The sequence below is a fragment of the Enoplosus armatus genome, chromosome 4 (assembly GCF_043641665.1).
Source record: "Enoplosus armatus isolate fEnoArm2 chromosome 4, fEnoArm2.hap1, whole genome shotgun sequence".
Classification (NCBI taxonomy): Eukaryota; Metazoa; Chordata; class Actinopteri; order Centrarchiformes; family Enoplosidae; genus Enoplosus; species Enoplosus armatus.
In genome coordinates this window covers 26,301,220-26,327,929 of record NC_092183.1, presented here as the reverse complement: position 1 = coordinate 26,327,929, position 26,710 = coordinate 26,301,220, and the positions used below count along the sequence as shown (strand labels likewise).

At 41.2% G+C, this 26,710-nt stretch overlaps 1 protein-coding gene across 5 annotated transcripts; it reads left to right on the top strand.

Annotated features, from left to right (window-relative positions):
* The first annotated feature begins 1,644 nt into the window (after nt 1-1,644).
* hk2 (hexokinase 2) lies at nt 1,645-26,192 on the top strand. Of its 5 annotated transcripts, none has more exons than XM_070904137.1 (18): nt 1,645-1,801; nt 3,127-3,289; nt 4,252-4,388; nt 6,195-6,314; nt 7,652-7,747; nt 10,022-10,121; nt 11,274-11,457; nt 12,864-13,025; nt 13,554-13,787; nt 14,463-14,767; nt 14,857-15,005; nt 15,705-15,824; nt 19,093-19,188; nt 20,184-20,283; nt 20,483-20,666; nt 22,577-22,732; nt 24,113-24,349; nt 24,722-26,192. In XM_070904137.1, exons 1-18 carry the CDS (start codon nt 1,739-1,741, stop codon nt 24,864-24,866), a joined length of 2,751 nt encoding a protein of 916 aa, XP_070760238.1. In that variant the 5' UTR covers nt 1,645-1,738; the 3' UTR covers nt 24,867-26,192. The 5 variants fall into 5 exon arrangements, with proteins under 5 accessions (XP_070760238.1, XP_070760240.1, XP_070760239.1 ...); XM_070904139.1 differs by having other exon boundaries at nt 12,864-13,029; nt 13,561-13,787; XM_070904138.1 differs by having other exon boundaries at nt 12,864-13,033; nt 13,556-13,787.
* The last annotated feature ends 518 nt before the right edge of the window (nt 26,193-26,710 follow it).

Sequence of the window (26,710 nt, the reverse complement as noted above, 5' to 3'; positions counted from 1 at the left end):
ACGTTAAACCTGACAATACTGCTTTCTGTCAATTTTTTTTGTGTGTGTCTATACTATGTCATGTCCTCATGCAAGAACAGCAAAGCCAGGAGAAGAGGTCCGGGAGGTCCGGGAGCGCCGGGGATCACCACACCTGTGCTACGTGTTCAATCAGGCCTCTGCTGCAACTTGCCCATCCGAAGCATCGAAAGAGTTCAATGTAATGTTTGTACCGGAAAGCTGTGCGGTCAGACCATCATGTTCGTTCTACGGAGGCTTTAATTGCTCAGTGGGTACGGTATCTCCGGGTTTCTCCCAAGCTGCACGCTTTCACATCAGTTTAAGAACATGCAGGTCTGTAGGGACAGAATCAGAAAACGAGGCAGGTTGACTACAGAGAGGATGAAAACAGGAGTTAGGGAAGGAAGGAAAGAAAAAGAAAGGAAATCATTACTTAATATGAAAAGTTTAAAAAAAATCTTGTACAGGACTGTTGTCCCAGCATGATTTGAGAATGTTTCAAAGGGCTTCTTGTGATGTCACACAATGCTTGGCTTTCTGAGTCTTCAAATACCCCCCCCCCCCCCCCCATAAATAGTTCAATGGGGTTGAAAAATCTAGGTATGCAAACCTACTTTGTCATTTTGACATGAGGACGTCAGCCACTGGATTCAGCAAACCACTGTTCCCTTTGCAAACACAATAGAGTGCTGCAGGGATGACGTACAAACACTTGTTCAGTTACTGTAGTCGAAGGTGTACGCTGAAGTGGAAGATTTCACTTCACCAGGGCCACAGGACCTTGGAAAACCTTTACCATAGTGACTGTTGTTGTTGTTGTTGTTGTTGTTGGTGGTGGAGGTGGTAAACTACACTATACAATTGAGTATTAAAAAAATGAGAGCTGAAATGAGAGGTTTCTGTATTAACATTTGCACAAGAGAAAGACATAAAAGTTACGAAATGCTTTTCAGTTCCAAACCCTGCTTGCAGTACATCTTTCTATTTGAACTATGCATTTCAATCAGGAAGCCTCTGGTCACATACCAGCTATCTTTTCTTTTAGGCGACTGCCACCCCCTGTGCCCAAACATAACTTTAAAGCTCAGGCTATAATTAGTTATTCATGTGATACCTGGATCACTGCTTATTTCACCACAAGGGGTGTCCTGTTTCAATGTCAGGTTTAGTTTTGGAAATGCTGCTTTAATGTGTTAGTAAGCCTAGTGACACATCTAAAAAAAAGTTTTTGGTTATAATTCAACCATTATCAGTGATGCAAAAACAATATCAAACACACAGGGCTTAATCTGCAAAGTAACTTGAAACTGCAGCTGCAATCGTAGTTAAGTAAAAAGCACTATATTGAATTGATTATGAATGTAGTAAAGTCGAATGGAAAGTATGATCAAATTGAAATACTCAAGAACAATACAAGTGCCTCACAACTGTGCTTCTGTACAGTACTGGATGAAAAAAGGGATCATCCCGCTCCTTCTCTGCAGCCAATCAGCGCCATCAATTCGGGATGACGTCAGCGAACTACCAACTTCAGGAAGCTGGAAGTTTCTTAGTACGACTCCGCTTTTAACTGCAGTTTTAATTCAGAGGTTTTACGCAAGAAACCGAGCCGCGGGTGAAAACCTTCTTGCTTTTCTATTCATTATTTCAAGAAGCTGTCTTTGTTGATACAGTTTGTGCCGATTTAAAGCAGGAGGACGAGCAGGACGTAAAGTCGCCAAACGTCTCTAACATAAAGATGTTAGCCTCGAGTCTGCTGGCTAACTACTGCACCGAGCTCCATGATGACCAAGCGCATAAAGTGAGTACTGATGTAAGACACGCCACTGGGCTTGTTTTAGGACGTTTGGTCTGTAGTGACGGGGCAGTGGAAGGAGTTGCCCTACTGTGAGAAAGTGGAGAAACGTGGGTCAAGCACGTAACCCAACTCCTAGCATGTATGAACGCAGTGAGGTCTCCGCGTCACTTCTTGCTCAGTAAATATCCGCCCTGACCGGCCCTAAATAACGTCACCTGTGTGCTCAGAGCGATGCAAGGCGTAAAGTGAGACGGCACTGTGTGAAGTGACAACATTGTCAAGCTCATTTCATGCAGTATGTACAGTAGTTCGTTGGATATAGTGTGATTTCACGTACAGTTTTCTAGATATGTGTATATATATATATATATATATATATATATATATATATACATATATATATATATATACATATATATGGAAACATTAATAAGCCATTTTGACATGTCACAGTAGGAAAAGCAGAGGTAAAGGAAGTAAAGATGGCTGAATTTAGCTGCTTCTATTTCAGTCCTGGTATTGCTCACGCTGACTCGCCGTCACAGCTTACTTGGACACTTGCTTTGTTAACAGCTTCATTTCCTTAAACTTCACAGCACATATCTTGTCATTTTCATTCGATTGTGTGTTGTTTGAGTTCTTCTTCAGTTCAATATGTGCCAGCAGTCTTGTTCAAATCCTCCTGATAGTAATACTAACTGAAATCCCCTTGAGGTAGCCATTTCTGTACACATTTCACACAAGGGCTTCTGTGTCATGCTGTTGTGGACAGTATACCTGTGTCTTTGGGATGGTCTCAGCTGTCACCACTCTTAATAGGCCTCAGAAGGTAATAGAGTCATAGGCTGCATGAAATGGTGACCTTTGTTGCGCAAAAGGCCCATATTTTGTGTTGTTCCACTCACTCCTTACCCCTAGCTTACTTGCTGTGCTCAGATAAAACATGTCAGTAGTAGACTGTGCCGTTTTGAATGTGATAACATCAGTTGGGGGAAAATCTGGTTTGTGTGGCCTCGTCCAGTAAAGGCCTTCTCACCTCAACTCCAGGAAGCTGGACGTTTCTTGGTACGACTTTTGACTGCAGTTTTAATTCAAGAGTATTACACAAGACACCGGCGTTGCATCTGCGGCGGCGGCGGCGCATCCTGGGATTAGCGCCAGCCAAGGCGATTGTGATTGGTAAATACAAACAATCCAGAGTGGGTTTTTTTAATGGGTTGAGCCAGACTTTTCTCTGAAGTGCAGAGATAGCTCTTACTAGCCGCCGTACTCCCATATAGGACTTCTTAGCTCAAATGTGACAGTTTCTCCTCTCCAAAATGGTTTAGGTGGACAAATACCTGCACCATCTTGAGCTGTCAGATGAGACTCTGATGGATCTGTCAATAAGGTTTCGACGAGAGATGGACAAAGGCCTGTGCAGAGACACCAACCCCACAGCTGCTGTCAAGATGCTGCCCACATTTGTACGCTCCACTCCTGATGGAACAGGTAATACCCCTTTTCATATAGAAATCCGTATATGAAATCACCCGTGTGAGACTGCTGACTTGTCAAATAGTCCGATGAAGTTAAATGGTCAACATGTTTGGTCACTTAACTCTAGTGGTATCTTTCTATGTAGACAGTCTAATGGTATTTTCTGGTCAGGTTTAGAGATGGCACAAGTCCAACAGAAAGTGCAACACGCTTGGTGGTTTCAACCTCATACAGAACAGTGTGGCAGCAGTTCTGTGCTGCAAGATAATGATTCTCTCTGGTGATTCACTCACACAGACTACATCAACGTCATAATGACTTTCTGACCACGCAGCTTTTGACAAACGTTTATCTTGACTTCAGTGACTCTGGTGAGGCCATAGATGCAATGTGGTTATAGATTTTATACAGAACAGTGAAACGGAATTTCCTTTAGAGGCAGGGTCTTACCTTGAAAATATATTAAAGTAATGCTTTGAGACCGTTTACTCTATACAGGTCTATTAAGTATGTTTACAACTTCATTCATTTTTTCCTCCATGAACAGCCTCTTGGTTTCTCTTGTCAGCAATGTGTTTGTGCTGTGACTTTATTATTATTGATTCTCTGGTGCCCTGTGGAGTTGTTGACCAGTGGTGCCCACTAATAGATTTGATGACAAAGGCCCCTTTTTTTTGACATATCCATTGATCAAGAAAGTAATCTGCTGATTAATCAACTGAATCATCAATGAAAATAATCGTTAGTTCCAGCCCTAATTCTGATACACATGCAATTCAGCTGATTGAGAAAAAAACATAGCAATGCACTAGCAAAAGGAGGAGGAGGAGGAGGAGGAGGAGGAGGAGGAGGAGAAGGCCCGTAGCTGATGTAAACATGGATGCAAATAATAAGAATATTAAAGAGACAACTTTTCTAATCTTTTATGAGGAAGGAACTCTGGTTAAAATTGTTTTATGTTTTTCTGTTCAAAGAGCAAGGTGAATTCCTGGCCCTCGACCTTGGTGGATCCAATTTCCGCGTCCTCCTGGTCAAGGTTATGGACCAGGTGGAGATGGAAAATCAGATTTATGCCATTCCTGAGCACCTCATGAGAGGCAGTGGGTCTGAGGTAAGATGCACTACACATAACACACAGCGAATATGCACTGCACAAAGCAAAACATTGTTGTTGCTTGCCACCTGTGGTGTGCGTGCGTCAGAGGGACAAAGCTATGTTGTGCGGTCTATGTCTATAGTGTTTTATCTAATCCAAATCCAGTATCAGATCCACTTCAAATCTCTTATCGAGTCAGTCAAGTTTAGTGGTCATCATTTGAAAGTAACTAAAGTTTGAAATAATCACAACTCAAAGATTCAGTTTAGACCTGTTGTTGGGCGAGAAGCCAGAAATACTACAGTTTTTATTGGTGGCTACTAAATTAATCAACATTAATTAAGTTAGCCGAATTAATTTTCACAACCTGAAAATGAGATGAGCTGCAGAAGATATGAAATGTTGATTGTTGATTGCTCTGACACACTGAAGTAACAGCTGTAACATACTGACTTTTATGCCTGATTTTTCACAAAATACTTTTCTACCAAATACTGGAAGTCCTGATTCAGAACTATGAGGTTAATGACCTCACAATGTTGATATGCATAAAATATTTAACTGGGTCTCACCTGTATTTAATGTTCTGCGATCAGCTGGGTCATTTCTGTCGCTCCCCTGTTGGACTACACATTGTTCACCTGTGGTTGTACTCATAGAGTGATGTGTCTTGTCACTCACAAACAATCTAGTACAGTCAGCGACTTGGGGAAAACACATTAACCAACAGTGGAGCTGTTATGGAATTAACATTAATTAGCTACTGACTGTGACGTTGGTCATTTTAACCGGCGAAAGCAACGCCAGCGGCAGCTATGAATGAGAAGCCTGCTAACGTTACCTGCATATTTTCAACATTGCTTTTTGCTGTCTCAGAAACCTGCAAAGTGCACTCTTGAAGGGGATATTAATCATCAGCATTTGCGTGAGGTTTGAAACAAAGTCCATAAAATGTTTGGCCTGTTTCAATATAATCAAGGTTACTCATCTATATTAAAGCAAAAGGGCGACATACCAAATTTTTCTGAAATTTCTGTACATTTTTCAAAGATTTAACTTTTCACTCAAATTGTTAAGCTGATATTATAAAAAATAGTATTACATTTGAACAAATGCAAAATAGAAAAACACTTCTGCTTCAGTGCAAAAGCACAGCAGTAAGCTGAGCTTGTGCTAAGTGCTTGAAAGAGAGAGAGGGAGGGAGAAAGCAGTTTAGATTACAGATTACATGTTTAATTCAGTTAATAAGCGAGAGATCCAACTCTCCTGCAAAGCACAGGCAGCCTAAATCCTTGAAAAGAAAACAACTCAGGAATTAATCAGTTCAATGTCTTTTTAACATCACATTCATTACTTTTTTATTTCCTATAAAGCTGCTGAACTGAAAACAGGGATTGGTTACTACGGGTTTGACTCCCATGTTCTTTGGCATCCTTGGTCCATTTGTCCCAAAGTGTTGGCTCCTTTTTTGATCTTTCATTGTACAGTTTCAGTCAAAAAATGCATGTGATTTCAGGTGATGTGTCAGAGGTGTAGACAAAGGACAGGCAATTCAGGAAGTTATCAGTCACCTGTTTTATTCCTGTGCAGGTGTACGCTCTTTTTTCACACAATTACTAGGGGCAATGGAACAACCATACGACTACTATTACTATGAATGTTACTACTACAAATGCTACTAGTAATGCGTAATAGTAGCATTAATGATAGTTGTAGCATCTATGCATAGACACACACAAGCACACACACTCTACTGAACATGAAAACTGCAATTTTCAGCTCTTGGTTAATACGAAAACTGACCCTTTCTCTCTCCTGTAGTTATTTGACCACATAGCTGATTGTCTGGCTACTTTCCTGGAGAAGTTGGGCATAAAGGATAAAAAGCTTCCTCTGGGCTTCACCTTCTCCTTTCCCTGTCAGCAGACCAAGTTGGATGAGGTGAGTGATTTAGAAGTTCTTTTATCTTTATTTTATATAAGTAATCTTTTAACCATAAGTGAAGCTTTGTTTAAAATCCGTCTCCGACTTTTGTAAGAGTTTCAAAGGCGGTGGGGATTCTCAAACCAAAATGGCAGTTTGAGCCATCAAATGAACCAGAGACTCATTGGTTTTATTGTGAAGCATTACACATGCTTGTTAATGGAAATCAGGTGTAGAACATGAGATCATATAAATAATCCTCCGTACTTGTCTTTTTGTAAAGGTGACCAATGTACCAGCAGACAATAGGAGCATTCATTACTCACCTAAAAGTGGGGCTGGCTGAAACAAAAGGTGTTATGTTCTGAAATTGTGAAACATATATGCGTGTAAATACCAGGAAATAAAAGCTGGCATTCTGATCTCTCTTTTCATATTCATCTTTTGATATCAAACCCAAATGTCCTCAGTGTATAACAAAAATTAAAAAACTTGACCTTGCTGTTCATACAGCCATACTTCTGGAAGAAACTGTAATTTAAACATAGTCTCTCTAACCCTTTTTTTTTTTTTTTGCTGAGAAAAGGGATATACAGGATGCATTATTCTATAGTGGTGACCTATTTTAACCTAATTTAATTATTTGTTAAATATTACATTAGTGTGGTTCCATAATTACAAAGTATGCCACATATGCCAGTATTGTAGTATAGTATTTACTTTCTCATCTGCCACTGAAAATGGCTTTGCGTACCCACGCCCACACCCGTGTCATAGGTTGCTGACCCCTGCCTTACAGTATGTAGGTATTACAGTACAGCATGTATGGAGATGTTTCATCTGTCTCTTGATTGCAGGGTCTGCTTTTTTTTTAATTTGTGTGGTAAATAAGACAAGGTAACTTAATTGGGTGAAGCTGTTCAGTACTATGTAGAAAACACATAATACAATAAACTTTTGTTCACAAAGTGAAGGAAAAAGGAACACAAAAGGAAACTACATTACATGCAGCAAGCTTAATGCTTGTTCTTTTGCTTCTGCAGAAAGGGTTATTTTCAGGAGTTTTTATCTTAAATGGGCCAGTTAAATCTGATCTACTGACACAGCTATAGAACTGTATTCCATTCAGGGATTATTCTATCCAGTGGTGAATTGCAGTGTCTAATTTTGGACAATCACCAAAAGATGTATTTATAACAAGTTGAGTCACGCAATCAGATTGTTAATTGGTGATGTCTGTGTAACTACTCTGAACAGTGTGCTGTTGATTGACTGTTATGTTACCATATGACAAGGCTGGAATGAAAGGCGCATAATGTTGATGATGTTCTACGTCTTTATTTTCTTATTTGCAGAGTGTTTTGGTTTCTTGGACCAAAGGCTTCAAGGCAAGTGGAGTGGAGGGAAAGGATGTGGTCAGCCTTCTGAGGAAATCCATCAAAAAACGAGGGGTAAGTATACAAATCATAGTTTCATGATGCACTATGAACCATTTTCATACATTTCCATTTCCATGTGTGCCAACTTAAAAAGAAGTAGAAATCTCTTTTTTGCAAAGAAATGTAACAGCACAAACTAAAAAAATAACACAAGCAACCCAAAACTATGAACACTGCAAAATGGTTTCTGTGTCTGCCGCACCAGAAGGGCTCTTTAGGTCTTAGTACATGCAGTATCTGGTGCATTACTTCTCATTACAGCCAGTCTTTTAAACTCATCTGAAAATTCAAACATGTGATTTGATTAACAAGCTATTAATTTATGTGGGACCGATATCACCCACTGGGTGACCGTTTACATCCACTGGGTGCAAGCTAGCGGCTAGCTACCTGTCATTCATTCCTCCAATTATTCATTCTTAACTGTCCTTTTTTCCAGAATGAACTTGTATCACCAGGCTGTTGTGTAATCAAACAGTGTTCATTTACTCATTTTACATTTTCAATGATAAAATAACTGTGTCTTTAAGAGAATCCTATCCAAATAATATGTAACATTAATAATGTCTGTGAGAGGAATCTGTCAGTTGTCTTTGATATTGACTGCTTTACTATGGTGGCCCTCGCACATAGTAAGGCCCACCTCCAGGAAGAAGAAAACAATTGGTGCACGTGGAATACCTACTATCTTTGTATCAAGATGAATCTTCCAAATGTTGTTTATTTCACAGATATATGTTTCCTGGCATATCCCTATCAAAAGATCGTGTTTGCTGTAACGTTGCTGTGCGATACTCACGTGAAGTTGCAGGACTGTTTTCCCATTCTGTGAAGGATAATCAGTGGTCACCATTGTTTGCTTTATTGCTGACATCTACCTGTGCTTGTTGTTATAATCGTTGTGCTGCTGACATTATCAGGTAATTGCAAAGTTTCTCGTTTATATGCTTTACTGACAGGTGTGAGAATTGACCTGGATATGAGGCGTCCGCAGCGCAAAATAATAAAATAATATAAGTTAGATTCTAAAGATATGAAACGGAGCCCTCTCGGATGTTTGGGGCAAATAAACAGTCCAGTCTTTGCTTTCTGTCTGAACACCCCTTGATACTCACCAACAGCTGGGAATTTAGGTGAGGGTACAGGAAGGTGGACAGCAGCTTGGTTGTCACATCCGCTCCAGGGGAGGACTGACACTCAGATTCATCAGTAAACGGCTGTAGGAAGTAAAGGTTCGGTCCTGCGACAAACCCATCCAGCATACAGCAGAGATGCATGTATTGGTAGTCAGCCACTTGACATGATATTGCTGCCTTTTATTTCAATGCCTGAGGTGTGGAGAGACCTAAGAGAATGAGTATTGTTCATGGCCCACATCTATTGATTCTCTGCAGCTGTAATCATGGCCTGCCACCTATCAAAGCTGACTGCTGTCAATTTTGATAGGTGGACATTGCACCTTTTGCCTGGAGGCAGCGTCTTTAGAGATGTGCCGGCATCTCAACAGGGATGTGTCTGCAAACACAGCAGTGTAGGGAGCTGCCCAACAGTGTTCCTGCATTAGAACATCAGACAAACTGGTCACTGTGGTAATGGACAGGCAGCCAAGCCTAGATGTGCAGATTACAGGGGTTTGAGGCAAATTGTGATTTGTGATATTAGGCTATATAAATACAACTCACTTGAAATTGACTTGCAGGCCACCTCTGGATGCACCTTGTGCAAGTGATCCAGGGTAGTGACTGGGTGAGCTGATGCCATTCGCTTTAAAGGGTAGCCAGAGACGCCACTGATCGTCCCAGCTACAAATCATGAAGTACATCCACAATGAACAAACAAGTGTGGCAGAATCCATGTCAAACCCAGAAAACAGCCAAGAAGATTTGCAACAGTTTCAGAAATATTTTATCAACATGTCTTTACAAAAACAAAATTGTCACCCTCGGCTGCTAAAAGAATCTTGTTTTAAAAACAATTTAATGGTGAAATGCTAAATAGTATTAATATATAAAACACAAAAAAAGATTTTTATAAAAAGCAAAGCCTAACTTCATCGTATTATATGGTCGAAGTATATGACATTTTTACCCTCTTGAATTTAAGTATTAGTGACTTGAAATACTGGCAAACATATTGAGAAAATATTGTATATTAACTTAATATTTTGCCGCAGTCCAGCAAATTGTATCTGTAAATCAGGTGTTATATGCTTGTTCACACACTTCCAAAACTTTACAAAGTCTGTGCTGGTTTTAATGTATACAATTAAATGAAATCTCATTGCAGGACTTTGACATCGACATTGTGGCTGTGATCAATGACACAGTGGGAACCATGATGACCTGTGGCTACGATGATCGTCACTGTGAAATTGGCCTCATTGTGGGTGAGTCTAGTCTAACTGTGAATGTAAATCAAATTACAGCGATCGGTGAAGGCCAGTAAGTGTTTGCTCACATGCCAGTTAGCAGAGAATTTGGATAATGATGCTGGAATCAAGCTAAACATTACCAGATGAGCAGCATTTCGGGGGGGGGGGGGGGGGGGGGCATTGTCCTTGGGGACTGCCCAACATTTGCCATGTGTATCTGGTGTCTTGTGGCAAACATAGCCATGTTCATGAACAGTAAAAAAAAAAGTCTCCCATAGGTGTTTACTTGGGTTGAGATCTGGTGACTGTGAAGGCCATAGTACATGATTCACATAATTCAGTGAGCCCTCGTGCCCTGTATGGAAGAATCTGCATTTGTTTCTCCATTATTCAGCTTTTCCTTTCATTTGTCACCTGTCCATGTATGTGCTGCAAGCTATAATTCATTGTCTATGTAACCATGACAGGGCGTATAATGTGGAGATTGAGATATGAAAAACAAGCAGAAGGAGGGTAGGAATAGGTAGATCCTCAGTCTGTCTCTTGACATGGGAGAAGATCCCATTCCCCCGTGACAATGTGATAACATGTTACTGACAGGTTCTCCTCTTTGCTCTAGTATCACAGTGCTATTTATTTTTTGTATGCCAGGTTTAGAGCTCACATCACATCAGAAATCATGTATTTTAACAGCACTATGCATGCTAAAAAAATAGAGCAGAATTGTACCTCCTGGAGGGCAAAAGCTTGTTGCCTGGGCAGTGCCGTATACACTCTGGTACCCTCAGGCACTGTCCCAAACTTACATGCAACATTGAAGAGGCGTCAAGCCAAGACAGCCCAACAATGTCCAGAGTCTTCAGCATTTCAGGGCACCACCAGGACCTCTGCCTCCTCCACAGAAGACCTGTTGGTTGTGCTTTTTCTACCTCTGGAAAATAGCCCCAGTCAGGGTCAGCAGTCTTCAGGGTGTCCTGGACATACAGCCGCAGATCTTTGGCATTTAGACAAAAGAGTAGACACTGGTGAAGAGTGATTGTTAGTGTTAATGGCCTTAATGGGAGAGTGTGACGGCTTGATTCATTTGATTCAAACATGACTGACAGAAATTAAAAAAATGTTTTTGGATAGTACAGTAATTGTTATGCATATGTCTCTTCCCTCAAGGAACGGGTACCAATGCCTGCTACATGGAGCAGATGAGGAACCTTGAGTTGTTGGACGGTGACGAGGGTCGGATGTGTGTCAATACAGAGTGGGGAGCTTTTGGAGACGACGGTGCCTTGGAGGACCTGCGCACTGACATTGACCGGGAAATCGATGCAGGCTCTCTGAACCCTGGCAAGCAGCTGTGAGTGTCTTTGAGCTTATCTGACTTGCTGCTACATAAAACATCTTATCACTAGTGACTTCACTTAACTCAACTGCAGACAGGCTTGTAATAGAGATGCTTTTATTTCTAATTTCCATTGATCATATCAGTGTGGTCATCACATTTTAGTAGATTTCAGCACAATGTACATTATTTCTGGTTTTGTATGTGTATGACTGCAGTTTAATGTTGTATTTACGTTTTGTATCACCAAGCTAATTGACTAAACTAAAGTGAGCAGTAAGTAAGAACAATCCATATATTCTAATCTAATAATCTATTATCTATCTCTATATGTGTAATGTTGTTGTTTTTTTCCAACATTATCTTCATTGGTTTTGTAATGCAACAATGTGCAAAAATATAATCACATAGGTGTCAGATCAGCCCTATCGACCTGATATCAGTGAGCTATAAAACTCAGCCGATGTAATTTCATGTGCTCCTCTGAGTCTTCTTACTCTCTGCTGTATCTATTGACAATAAAAGTCCACTTAAAACAGAAAAAAGATCAGCAAAACCTTTGAAAATCAATGCAATACCAATTCCCAAGGGCAGTTTAATTATTCTGAGGTAGCAGTTGTGGAACATAATGACATATACTGAGTGACTAGAGAAATGAAAACAGCTGTACTACTGTACAGTATGTAATGCAGTGTAATACGGTCGCTGCGTTCCAAGTACTAACTTACGTAAAACGTTTTATAAGCGTGGACTGCTAGTTGCTAGTATCAATATTTGGACATGGCATGGGAATTTTGTCTAATGTTATGTTACGACATTTGAATGAAGTGAAGTAGCTGACATCCTGACAAGTCTTAAAAAGAGTGAGTGAGGAAGTGAGTGAGAGTGAGGGTGAGTGTTTAGCGCTCAGCAGATCTGTGCTAGTTTGGAGCCATCCTGGTCTTTTCACCTTTTACCTCTGCACGTCTCCTTTGCAATATTCAAAAGAATCGCTTTCATTTTCCAAACGTTCACAGTTCTTCAATATCAATATCAGACGAACAAGATGTGGCTGTGTTCACCAGCATGATGAATAACATGTCATCAGTGAGCTGTCTAATTACTGCCTGTCAATTCACTGACTGCTGACATTCTCTAATAGTAGGCCTACCAGCGTTAAATGTCACCTGTGGGTTTTGGTAGGTCATTTGACACTGCCGAAATAAGGAAACACGTGGAAGGTCACAGTCTCACAGATGGTATGTTTGTATCCAAGCATTCTCAGAGTTCTGTCTCTGTTCAGCATCTGTTAGGCATTCAGTTGGTTGCGTTTGTGTTTGTGGGTGCGATAGGTATGAATGACACTATTAACCTGAAGATTCTCTCAGTGAATATGGATGTGACAATACTTTCGTCCTGTTATTTTTCATGTTGGCATGCAGGTTTGAGAAGATGATCAGCGGCATGTACATGGGGGAACTGGTGCGTCTCATCCTGGTGAGGATGACCAAAGAGAAGCTGCTGTTCCAGGGCAAGACTACAGCAGTGCTCCTCACCACTGGAAGCTTCAACACCAGCCACATCTATGCCATTGAGAATGACAAGTTAGTGTGTGTGTGTGTGTGTGTGTGTGTGTTTGATAAACTCAGATGCAGTGATGGTACAGTGGTATTGTAAGGAGCAGTCAGGTCGTTTCCACTTAGAACTGAAGTGAACAGACAGGACAGGACAGATCTGCACAGACAGTATCAGCATGTTTAAGTTGTAAAAGTGGTGACAAATCACTGACTATCCTAAATACACAAAGAACATACAAGTAAATTGCCCAAACACTTCTGTATGCTTGATCATGTTGCAGTGGCGGATGTGAAATGGTAAATACCTGGATTTCTATAGCGCTTTTATTCAGAGCACTTTACAATTTGCTACACATTCACACGGATGGCAGCAAGGTACCATGCAAGGTGATGGTCTTTGGCACGTGGACAGGAGGAGCCGACAACCTGCTCTACTTCCTGAGCCACAGCTGCCACATGTCCATCCATCCATTCATTTTTTTTAACTGTCTACCCTGTTCAGAATCACACTAAGCAGTTACAGTGAATGGGATTTGTATTCTGCTTTACCTGCAGAGACGAGGATGGTCTGGCAAGTGCTGAAAAGTTGCTTCGGGGCCTCGGTCTGGACCCGTCAATTGAGGACTGCATAGCCACTCAGAGGGTGTGTCAGATAGTATCTACACGGGCCGCACACTTGTGTGCTGCTGCTCTAGTGGCAGTGCTGCGGCAGATCCGGGATAACAAAGCAGCTGAGAAGCTGCGGGCCACTATTGGAGTGGACGGCTCTGTTTACAAGAATCATCCGGAGTAAGTTTTACTTAACATCATCACATGTGTCTCGGTGTATCTCGCATACACACACACATACACTTGAGCTATGGAGAACAGGTTGTAAAGTGAATTCCAGCGTAGACTAGCTGCAGGATTGAATGCATGTCAGCTAAATGGAGTTGCATAGAATACAAACAATTGTTTATGGTACATATTCACTATTCATTCATTATATATGGCATACCTTATCCTTGAGTGTGTTTGCACACAGAACATGCTATCTCTACACATTCAGTCTCTTAGCCACCCTGCATGATTAGAAGTGACAAGAGACAATCACGCAGCTTATGCTCGGCTTTGGCGTCTACCGTCTACCTGAATCCATGTGAATTCAGCATTGTTGTGACATATGAACAGGCTTTACAAACAAAGCACTCAGTGCAGACCTCGACTAAGGTCTGAAAATCTACTTTGTAGGCTGTTGTTTTCACAGTTTCACACATTCACTCAATAACGTTTTGTCTCTTCATAATGTGGGCTACTCACACACACTATAGGTACGTTGTTTTTTTTCTATATTCCCAACTCCGCTTTATACCCTCATAATGAGTTGTGTTGCTGCATTTGGAGGAATAAAACTTGTCTGTGCAAGAGAAAAGGGAGAAGCGATTACAAAACAAGACAGATTTAACCAAATGTATCTTCTTCTAGGTTTTCCAGGAGGCTCCATAAGATGGTACGGCGACTTGTGCCAGATTGCGATGTGCGTTTTCTGCAGTCGCAGTGTGGCAGTGGAAAGGGTGCAGCCATGGTAACAGCAGTAGCCTACCGTCTTGCCACTCAGCATGCTGAGCGTCAGCTCATCCTCGACACCCTGCGTTTGAGCCGTGAACAGCTGCTGGAGGTGAAGAGGCGAATGAGTGAGGAGATGGTGCGAGGCCTGTCACAGCAAACCCATGAGCAGGCGAGCGTCAAGATGCTTCCCACCTTTGTCAGATCCACACCAGATGGAACAGGTAGCTTTAAGAGAAAAGCAGACCTTCCAATTGGCTTGTTATTGAGTTTTTACGTATGTGTTCAGGGTTCCCGTCTTTGTCCTCATCAGAGCACGGCGACTACTTGGCTTTGGACCTTGGGGGCTCCAGCTTTCGGGTGCTGCTGGTGCGAGTGCGAAGTGGAAAGAAACACAATGTGGACATGCACCACAAGATCTACAGTATCCCACAGGAAACCATGCAGGGCACAGGGGAAGAGGTAAAACATCACTGGGGGTTGAAGTGTTTCACACAATTGATTACAGCAACTGAAAAGATGGAACTGGGACCTCTGCCATGATCATGAGGTTGAATCATCTCTTTCAATGTTTGCAATAGATCCTCTGACAAAAAGATGTATTCAATTGTGCAAATCTGAATTGAACTAATCTATGTCTCAATGAATGATTACAAATTGTGATTAAAAACTAACAGAAATGTATTTATTAAAGTGTTCATTGTACAAGTGAAGACTTTGGTCTGCTGCAATGCATAAGTAACATAAGTAACATAGTTTATTGTATTCAACATCAATTTGAAATATGTGATTTTTGCATGCAGTTTCCTTATACAGATATGTAACTTCAGTATATCATAAAAATATTCTTATTGATGATGTTGATTAGGGGGACACGTACAGTAGTTATCATGTCCGAGAGTATGTTGTATAGTTTCTGTAATAGCTCAAATCATCAAGTCATACTATGAGATCCTTTGCTCGACACAACAAGAGTAACACAAGAGAGGCAAAGACAGTCAGTAGTCACTAACTGTGTAGAAACATGCTTCACCATGTAAAACTACATACTGTGTATTTTTGCAAAGCTGAGGTTAACATACCTTATAGAGATGGTACATTGTTTGTAACCTGCTTATGTTTTTGTGCATTTCTTTGCATTTTCTGTCTCTTGGGTGCCAGCTCTTCAGCCACATTGTGTACAGCATCGCCGACTTTCTGGAATACATGGGCATGAGAGGGGCATCCTTACCTCTGGGATTTACATTCTCCTTCCCCTGTCATCAAAGCAAACTGGATCAGGTAATGTTTGATTCATTATTCATTACAAGTGCAAGACTAGCTGTCATACATATGGCAACATATTGAATCTACCTGTGTTGTTTTAACTTTAAGTGTGAAAAACATTAAGTTAGCAGAAACAGTATTTGTTTGTAAATTGTGGCGTCACATTTAGTTATTGTGTAGGCCGGTGCCTATTTGTGTCACTACGCATGGAAAACATGGGGACAGGAGTGGTTTGACCTAAAAGGAACATTATCCACCTTGTTGGACACCATAATTGGCATATTGGGTTTTAATTTGTTTGGCCATACATTCACAATATATGGCTCTTAACCTTCTACAAGAACTATACTCTGCTTAATAAACCTGTCAGCACATTGTGGTGTTGAGAACACAAGACCAGCCTATATCCTGCAAGCTCAGTTTTCATAATGGCATATTGATTTGACAAACAAATAGACAATCAAGTGTTCCTAACAGCTGGAAGTTGGAGCAATCAGTAAACTATGGGGAGTATTGTTCAGCTGGCGACGACAATGAGAGGCACTGCACTATGAAATTGAACTAAGCCCTGAATCACCACCTCTTAAGTTGTCTACAGTGCATCCGGAAAGTATTCACAGCGCTTCACTTTTTCCACATTTTGTTATGTTGCAGCCTTATACCAAAATGGATTAAATTCATTTTTTTCCTCAAAATTCTACACACAACACCCCATAATGACAACGTGAAAAAAGTTTATTTGAGATTTTTGCAAATTTATTAAAAATAAAAAACCTGAGAAATCACATGTACATAAGTATTCACAGCCTTTGCTCAATACTTTGTTGATGCACCTTTGGCAGCAATTACAGCCTCAAGTCTTTTTGAATATGATGCCACAAGCTTGGCACACCTATCTTTGGGCAGTTTCACCCATTCCTCTTTGCAGCACCTCTCAAGCTCCATCAGGTTGGATGGGAAGCGTCGGTGCACAGCCATTTTCAGATCTCTCCAGAGATGTTCAATCGGATTCAAGTCTGGGCTCTGGCTGGGCCACTCAAGGACATTCACAGAGTTGTCCTGAAGCCACTCCTTTGATATCTTGGCTGTGTGCTTAGGGTCGTTGTCCTGCTGAAAGATAAACCGTCGCCCCAGTCTGAGGTCAAGAGCGCTCTGGAGCAGGTTTTCATCCAGGATGTCTCTGTACTTTGCTGCATTCATCTTTCCCTCTATCCTGACTAGTCTCCCAGTTCCTGCCGCTGAAAAACATCCCCACAGCATGATGCTGCCACCACCATGCTTCACTGTAGGGATGGTATTGGCCTGGTGATGAGCGGTGCCTGGTTTCCTCCAAACGTGACGCCTGGCATTCACACCAAAGAGTTCAATCTTTGTCTCATCAGACCAGAGAATTTTGTTTCTCATGGTCTGAGAGTCCTTCAGGTGCCTTTTGGCAAACTCCAGGCGGGCTGCTATGTGCCTTTTACTAAGGAGTGGCTTCCGTCTGGCCACTCTACCATACAGGCCTGATTGGTGGATTGCTGCAGAGATGGTTGTCCTTCTGGAAGGTTCTCCTCTCTCCACAGAGGAACTCTGGAGCTCTGACAGAGTGACCATCGGGTTCTTGGTCACCTCCCTGACTAAGGCCCTTCTCCCCCGATTACTCAGTTTAGATGGCCGGCCAGCTCTAGGAAGAGTCCTGGTGGTTCCGAACTTCTTCCACTTACGGATGATGGAGGCCACTGTGCTCATTGGGACCTTCAAAGCAGCAGAAATTTTTCTGTAACCTTCCCCAGATTTGTGCCTCGAGACAATCCTGTCTCGGAGGTCTACAGACAATTCCTTTGACTTCATGCTTGGTTTGTGCTCTGACATGCACTGTCAACTGTGGGACCTTATATAGACAGGTGTGTGCCTTTCCAAATCATGTCCAATCAACTGAATTTACCACAGGTGGACTCCAATTAAGCTGCAGAAACATCTCAAGGATGATCAGTGGAAACAGGATGCACCTGAGCTCAATTTTGAGCTTCATGGCAAAGGCTGTGAATACTTATGTACATGTGATTTCTTAGTTTTTTATTTTTAATAAATTTGCAAAAATTTCAAAAAAACTTTTTTCACATTGTCATTATGGGGTGTTGTGTGTAGAATTTTGAGGAAAAAAATTTATTTAATCCATTTTGGAATAAGGGTGTAACATAACAAAATGTGGAAAAAGTGAAGCGCCGTGAATACTTTCCGGATGCACTGTAAATGTAAGGAGTGATTCAGCCATAGGTTCATACAGAAACATGCTGTACTGTGGCAACTTTATAATCACTGCTATACAGTGAACCCTCGTTTTTCGCGGGGGTTACGTTCCAAAAAGAACCCGTGATAGGCAAAATCCGTGAAGTAGAAACCTTTATTTTTTTTACAATTATTATACAATTAAATACTCTTATACAATTAAATACTCTACTATACTATACATTGAAACCAAAGAACAAACCCTTTTTACAGGCCCAAGCATTTGTTTAACAAATAAAAGTACTGTATAAACGTTTTTTTTTTTTTTTTTTTTTACAAATAACTACTGTACTGTCAAATAATAATTTTAATCATCAATGTGAACTGAAGGCTTCAAATTGCGGAGATCAGCACCGCCCCACCGCGACCCGAGTAATTGGATTCGAACGGGAGAAAATGAAAAATGATTATGAAAAAAAATACAAAGTACAGTCGGACAAATAGTGACTCACGTGTATTTCACTGCTCTTCTGACTGAGCCGCTGCATCCTGCCTTTTGGGCCCGACCGCAGGTGCCTTTGTCGGTGCAGAACGTTTTGTCGACATTATGGGTTTTAGAGAAACTTGAAATTGCAAGAGAATTTGCACGTACGTAACGTAAATTTGGCAAGCTGTTTTACGTACGTGTACATATTAAACCGCAGCGTTATTGACGCACAGGTAGAGAAGAAGCGGAGAGACTGTTTAGCCAATCAGAATGCAGAACACAATGCACGATGCAAATCCGTGAAGTAGCGAGACCGTGAAAAGTGAACCGCGTTATAGCGAGGGTTCACTGTACTGTATTTTTCATTGTAGCAAACGACACTTTTGATTCAGACTTTAAATTCTGTAATGTTTCTTGATTCATAATGTATTATTAATAATAAAAAACAAACTCACAACAGCAATTGATGTGACCTCCACATATCTGTAGTCAATTGTTGTTGACAATTATAGTCAATTGCTGTGATTCTGTGTCCACACACAGAATCACACACTCACAGACAAATGACTGCTTTCCATTGTCCAGGGCATCCTTCTGAAGTGGACAAAGGGTTTCAAAGCCAGCGGCTGTGAGGGACAAGATGTTGTTAAGTTACTCAAAGATGCTGTTCGCCACAGACAGGTCAGTACACACAACGCAAATACATCATTGGAAACTTTGAGAGACGTGGCCTGTGAATGATGGCATTTGAACTCCTAAAATACAAACATCCTCTAGGACCCTGAGGAGAGCAGGGAAGATCGCTGCCGACCCCTCCCACCCCTCCCACCATCTGTTCGACCCCCTCCCCTCTGGCTGTGGTCCATCAGGACCAAAACCTCCCGCCACAAAAACAGTTTCTTCCCCTCTGCAGTCAACCTGACGAACTTACATTGACCCCCCCCCCCGAACACAAACACTACTTATACGTTATATTAACGTACATCACCCCTGTCCCCCCTGCGTTACATTAACGCACCCACCCCCTACTGGACACTTTACTTTATTCTGGTCACTGCACTGTTGTTATTTATCTTATCTATTTTTATTTTTATTCTTATTCTTATTTTAGCTTTTATATTCTACTTATTTGTTATCAAAACAATAGCACCTTCAGACCACAGCAAATTCCTTGTAATGTATGTTACTTGGCAATAAACAGTTTCTGATTCTGATCTGATTCTGAAGAACGTAAGTGTACACATAGCCTCCTCTGTCACGTGTAAGAGCTCAGAGAGGCTGTAGAGAGCCACCTACACTTCGTCGTTGAGACACTTCGACTGATGAGTGCTTGTCTGAAGACACTCGTCTATACTGCTCTTCTTTCCTCTCTGTTTGAACAAGCCGAAGTAACTGTTCTGTAACTGTGGAATTTCTTTTAATGTAGCAATGGAAATGGTTGAAATGGTTGAAATGGGCACATTGATCTTGTCTGTTTCAGAATCAGTTTTATTGGCCAAGTATGTGTACACACATAAGGAATTTGGCACTGTTTTTTTCATTGCTATAAATGTACTTGATATAACGTTAAGAACAAGGACAACGAATCTGAACAAATTTGAAGTAACAGAATTCATTAATACAGCAGTTTTAATGGAACTGACAGATGGAAATTAATTTGTTGTCACTGCTTCCAGGAATTTGACTTGAACTTTGTGGCGGTGGTTAATGACACAGTGGGAACCATGATGACCTGCGGCTATGAGGACCCCAAATGTGAGGTTGGACTCATTGTAGGTAAGTCTGTGTACCCCTACCCCCCCCACCTGGCTTTCTGGAAGCCAGTCTCTTTGTCTCTTTGTGCCATTTTTAAACATTAACTGTGGGCAAACATTGAGTGGATATGTTCACTTTGGGATGAAGCTCTTCAACAATTGACTGATGTTTTCCTTCCATGAAAGTACTTGTAATACCTTTTCACCTGTCTTTAACTCAGGCACAGGGACCAATGCCTGCTACATGGAGGAAATGCACAACATCGAACTGGTGGAGGGTGGCGATGGTCGTATGTGTGTCAACATGGAGTGGGGAGCATTTGGTGACAATGGCGAACTTGATGACTTCTGCACCCAGTTTGATCACATTGTCGATGATTGCTCTAACAACCCTGGGAAACAAAGGTACTGGATGGAAAATGTACGACATATACTGTGTTATGTCTATAAAACACAGCGCCAACACTCACATCAAACAGCGTCACATGTAGTCACAAATACAGTGTAAACTAATAAGTGAGAGCGTGCCAAGGACAGAGAGACCGAGACAGCCACAGAGAGAACAGCTGTGGCCCTTCACATCATTTCTTTAAAAAAAAGAATTGTGCAGCAAACTTGAAAGATGTGTGTAAAGTGCGCTTTACGTGAGCTGTCCGTTCAGCACTGCGACATTTGTTTCAGTAGCTTGAGAGTCATAGACAGAGCCTGAAAGTGGGTGTCTCACACCAAGTGTATTAGGGTCAGAGACACTACTTAACTGTAGGCAAATACCTTTGTGGTAGCCATTGCTCACCCTTTAAAGCCACGCTGCCCAGTGAGCACTTTCAAATTTAAATGCTCACAAAGTGTTGACAGATGTTCAAGCATTTCATTGTCCACAGTGGCAACTGAACTACACGCCTGTTAAATGATTGGCTGTTTGCGTATCAGGGGATACGATAGGCTGTTTATGAGCCAGGGCTTATTCGTTATATGCTTTCATGGCGGTTTGCATTTAATGCATATGGAACATTCTAACTATTTTCTAATTGATGAAGTGTCTATCGCCAGTAGATATTGCTATCCCAGGCCTAGATTCGAGGGGAGTTTAAACCCAAGTCTAAACCCAGCGGACAGAGAGAAAATCCATCAGGAGTCCCTGGAGTCCACCATCTTACAGTTTGTTGCAGAAGATTTACCCTAACCCTCCACTGGTGGACTTGCCACCAATGTTCCCATGGCAACGACGCCACAAGGCCCTGCCAGCACCTCACACTACCGGGCCACATGTGGGAAGATTAATCGAGCTGTCAAACCAAGCACAGTTGGCTGTTGCTGAGGTTCACCACTGATATAGACTGTTGACTGAGCTGCATCAGAGGTTTATGTCAGCATATTCAATGGACAGCGGATCTCAGGGTGGTCACCACGCACCAGTTTTCCTTTTAGGTCACAGTCATTCACACTTTTTTCAAGCTTTTCACTCTGCCCACCCGTCCTCACCACCTCTGATCCTGTGACATCCTCACAAGGGATTTCTTCTTTACACGTTTCATCTATTAACCAGAAAAATGATGGAAACAAATGTGTTGTATCAAAAACACTGTTGATGTAACTATCCATTCAATTTGTTATTTCTTATTAAACCTTTTGAAGTGCATCATTTCACACAGAAAACCTACTGAGAAGGATTTCTGTACATTCAGAAAAGTTAGCTTAAAAAGGGACATCACCTAGCAGTATGTTTCGGGTGAATATATTTATGTCCTGGAACTTTGCACCCTTCCAAACAAGAACATTGGTTTACTCGTAGGAGAGTCTTTATGTATTTAAGCCATGGCAGGGAATACATTAATGAGAGATGATAATAACATTGGCTGAGCTGTTGTTTGTTTGCTCCATGTGCCTTGATTGATAAGCTTACGAACCACATTATTATGAGTGAATGACATGTTTGGACCGTCTGTTATGAAATTGTCTCACGTCAGGGAGTACATGGTACATGCCGTTATCATTGGGCATAATTGATTGCAGCCTCTGTCACACTTGTCACTCTTGATCATTTAATCCAAATAAACCTCCAGCTCTGTAACAACTGGGCTGCCAGTAAACCTTTGTTTGCTGTCCGAGCCTTTGTTCCTAAAAATTACAGCTAATTTTGAGTTTGATTCATTCAACTTTTTGTCTTGTTTTTCCAGTTCAGCATCAGTTTGATTTCAGTGTGTGTGAAAGTACAATAAAATGTTTATAGCAGGATAGAAATAGTATTTATTTATGTGAATTTTGTGAATGTTACCAATGTGCGGCTGTGTGTTTTGTTTTGTTTTTTCTCTGAGGTATGAGAAGATGATCAGTGGCATGTACCTGGGGGAGATAGTGAGGAATGTGCTACTGGAATTTACTGATAAGGGTCTGCTGTTCAGAGGCAAACTGTCCGAGCGACTCAAGACGCGGGGAATCTTTGAGACAAAGTTCCTGTCACAGATTGAAAGGTGAGTGTTACAGAATATTCTAGTCGCAGTGTCTCTCCTCAGATCACGCCTGTTCACCGTGGTAACAGCGTGGTCAGAACAAAACAAACACGTGAGACACAAAAACCAGATTGGGCATTAATGATGTGTCAAAGCTACCAAATGAGATCACATCAGTCAAAGTGGCTGTTACATGTAATATCAAGGCACTTGATTATCACACAATGGAAGAATTACTGAGGAGCAGAGAGAGAAGAGAGATGGAGGGAGGGTGAGCAACACCAACGCCACATGAATATACCTCCATTGTCTGCTGATGCTGAAGCCTGATCTACATGCTGCCTGTGAGGACATCAAAGGTCAGTAGGGGATGACCTGCAGAAAGGAGCATATAGATGGCTTTCTACAAAACGTTTAAATTTACTTTAGAATTTTCTTGTATTAAAAGAGGCAGTTGTTTTACGGCACAATGCTGTAATTTTCGACCCTGGTTCAGTCAATCAAAAAATCATTTTGGTGCCAGTCGGTTTTTGTTTTTGTTTTGTTGTTTGATGTCACCTTAAGCATTTGAAATCAAGTGTTTTATTGCACTGTCTGCATTTTTTTTTGATAGCTGTAAGTGTTTCAGAAAACATGCCCAAGTAATTGGGGGAAAAAAAGCTTTACCGCAAAGCATCAGGAGCTGTAGCACAATCAATAATTTGTGATCAGACACATTCACATATATAACATAATAGTCACAGACAATAATCATTTCCACAAATCATAAGTGAAAGTAAGGCTTGGGGGCTCCATCGCAAAGCCAGTTTAGCTTGCTCACGCTCTCTTCGAGTATTCTGGCTTCACTCAGCTGGTTATTAACTCTGGTACAATAGAAGCGCACACATGAAAGCTCCTGTTTTTCTTATGACAAACTAATCTCAGAAATCTCTGTTCAGGAGAAGAGCATGTATTATGACATGCGATACACCTATTGATGGACAAAGTAGGTCACAACACAGAAAAAAAAGCGAACGTAATCACGGAGATGCGAGATAATAACCAGTGGAAATTGTGCGGAATAATACTGAAATACTGAAGGAAAAAGGAAACCTCTGTGTACTTGAATGAAGTGCTGTGAGTGTAATTTACTGGGCTTATTGTCTGTCTTACCAAAAGGCTACAGTCCAACCATGATCTGTGTGTCTATAAAAAGATTTTGTGATGAAAATGCTGCGTGCTGCCTAAAAGCATTTTTTGTATGGATGAAGCAGTGTTTATGTCTGCATAACCAGTAACATCACCCTTCTTTGTCGCCGGGGTTTGATTTAATTGAACTTGCTTCAAAGATAAAGTCCGTCACACCCTGAATCTTTGGTCTCTTTCATGTGTGTAACCCTGTAATTCCATCTGATCCCAAAGGGACCGTCTGGCCATGCGACAGATCCGCTCAATTCTGCAGCACCTGGGCCTCACCGGCTCCACATGTGACGACAGCGTACTGGTGAAGGAGGTGTGCAGTGTGGTTGCCCGGCGTGCAGCTCAGCTCTGTGGCGCTGGTTTAGCCGCTGTGGTCGACAAGATACGACAGAACCGCAACCTGAATCAGCTTTCCATCACCGTGGGGGTGGACGGCACCCTTTACAAGACGCACCCCCAGTAAGAAGCAATCATTTCTTTCCTATTTTGAATGAGTTGGGCTGGGTCGTCAGGACACAGAACTGCAGGATAGATTTTATAGTCCCTGCTTATTGTTGTATTTACTTACGTCATCAATTAATGAGGCGCGGCTAAAGCATCCCATACACACCCTGTGGGAAATAAAAATGGCTTCTTTGACTCAGGCAGTTACAGTAAGTCGTCGCCATTATGGAACCATATCAGAAGCATGATGGTATTTTCAAGTTTTCTTAAATTTGGAGTTACCACAGCTACTTGATATTCATACATGCTTTATTACTAAGTGCGCATCAAATATTAGAGGGGGAGATTTTCATGTTTTATTCTCTTTCTCCCTCACTCCTCCTAAAGTTTCTCCAGCATCATGCAAGAAACGTTGCAGGATCTGGCACCGCAGTGTCAGGTGACTTTCCACAAGTCAGAGGATGGAAGTGGGAAGGGAGCAGCGCTGATCACAGCTGTGGCCTGTAGGATGAAGAGCGAAGGGCAGCACTGAAGCGTCAAGACAGTGGTGGACAGGTAGAACCAGAGCTACTCCGACTGACTTTCTATACCAGGTCACCTAAATAAAGTCACATACACCTTGACCTGAGTTTAGATCTTTAGGACTGTAATGTTTAATCTGACTTATTTTGTGTGTGTGTGTGTGTGTGTGTGTGTCTGTGTGTGTGTGTGTGTCTGTGTGTGTGTGTGGTTCACATGCACGTGTGTGAACGTGAGTTTTTGGTTTGTTTGGAATAGATGGTGGTAAATTAAGTTCAGAAATAACAGTTCAGCTTGTTTGGTGGAGAAGTTGCACCTTCTGTGAAATATGACATGTTACAAGCTGTTGGGCTCTTTTTTTTTTTTTTCTTGCACCTTCAAATCACCAGATTTCCTCCCTGCTGACTATTCATCTTTTTTGAAATGACGCCTGCGATCTGTGTTGACTTTCTAAACATCTACAGAAGTAAATTTTAGAAAAGTTTATTTATACAGCATCTTTCAAGATGAGACATCACAATAAAAGTCAAAAGCAAGACATAGAATAAAGGATGCTAGAAGGAGATTGTGGATAGTCGGGGTTCAACAAAACCAGGAAATACCCTTAGGCTAAAAAATATCATAACTTATTTTGGAAATGACCCGAGCAACAAAACACATCTGCAGGATTTTGCATTTAAAATACTTTACTTTACTTTTACTCTATGCCATATTAACCACAGTAAAATTAATTTTATCACAGTGAATTTATGGTTTCGTCAATTCATCAATTTCAAGAATCAATTTGAATACTTTTTATACAGTTGTATGTTTTTGCTGTTTCCATGACTTCAAATTTGTCTTCATATTTGCATAGAATTTTTAAAAAATGTCATTAAAAATAAATGTTATGCTCCCCGTCTCTTCACTGTGAGTAGGCCATCTGCCATCAATGAGAAAAGACTAGCTGGACTGACTGACATTGGAACCAGAGCTTATTCATACAGTCCTAGCTCCTATAGTCCTAGCTCAGGTCTACCCTGTGCCATCATACTGTGTGGTATAATGACTGCAGCAAGCTTATTTTGATGCAGTGAAGAAGTATGATGTACCAATATTAAAGAGTTTAAGAAAACATAGGGACTCTTAATGTCTTACCTGGAAGGGGAAGTTAATTACAGCACAGTGGTCAGAAAGTAAAAGGCGAGGATTTGTGGCACTCTTGGGGCTGTGAGGTTGGAAGGAGGGAATACAGAACACAATAGATTGGTTGTAGTCTATTTTATATTATTTATTTTTTGCTTTTGTATTAAATTTAGTTTTTTTGGATTGCGCATTGTACAAAGAAAAAAAGGAAAGACCATCTATGACATTCTGTAGTTCTGTTTGTGTTTATGGAGTTGTGCACAAATACCATAAATATCTTATCACTGTATCCATTGGCAAAATGCTTTTACCCCACTGATTACACCACAATGATAAGCTTGATAAGAATATGAATGTTCCTGTGCTCTGAAACTAAAACTAAGCTGAGGTAAAAGTCAAAACTATCTTTGCTTTACTACGCTTTACCTGAGATACAGACATTTATGTAGACCCAGCTTTATTTTGAAATATAGACTACGCAGATAGAAAATACAAAACAGTGGTAAAGAATGCTGTTCTGGCTCTCAGTGTATGACAAGTTAAAACTGATTCACTAGTTCAGTGTAAACAGCACCATCTTCATGTTGTTAAAACATCTACTGAGGAAGAGCTGCATCAATATTTGCACCTTTCCACGTCATTGTTTTTGCTTTCTCCATTCAGTGGCCCAAATGTTCTTGCCACGCCACCTCCTCGTTCCGCTATGTTCCTCTGCCGCCCAACTCCACTGCA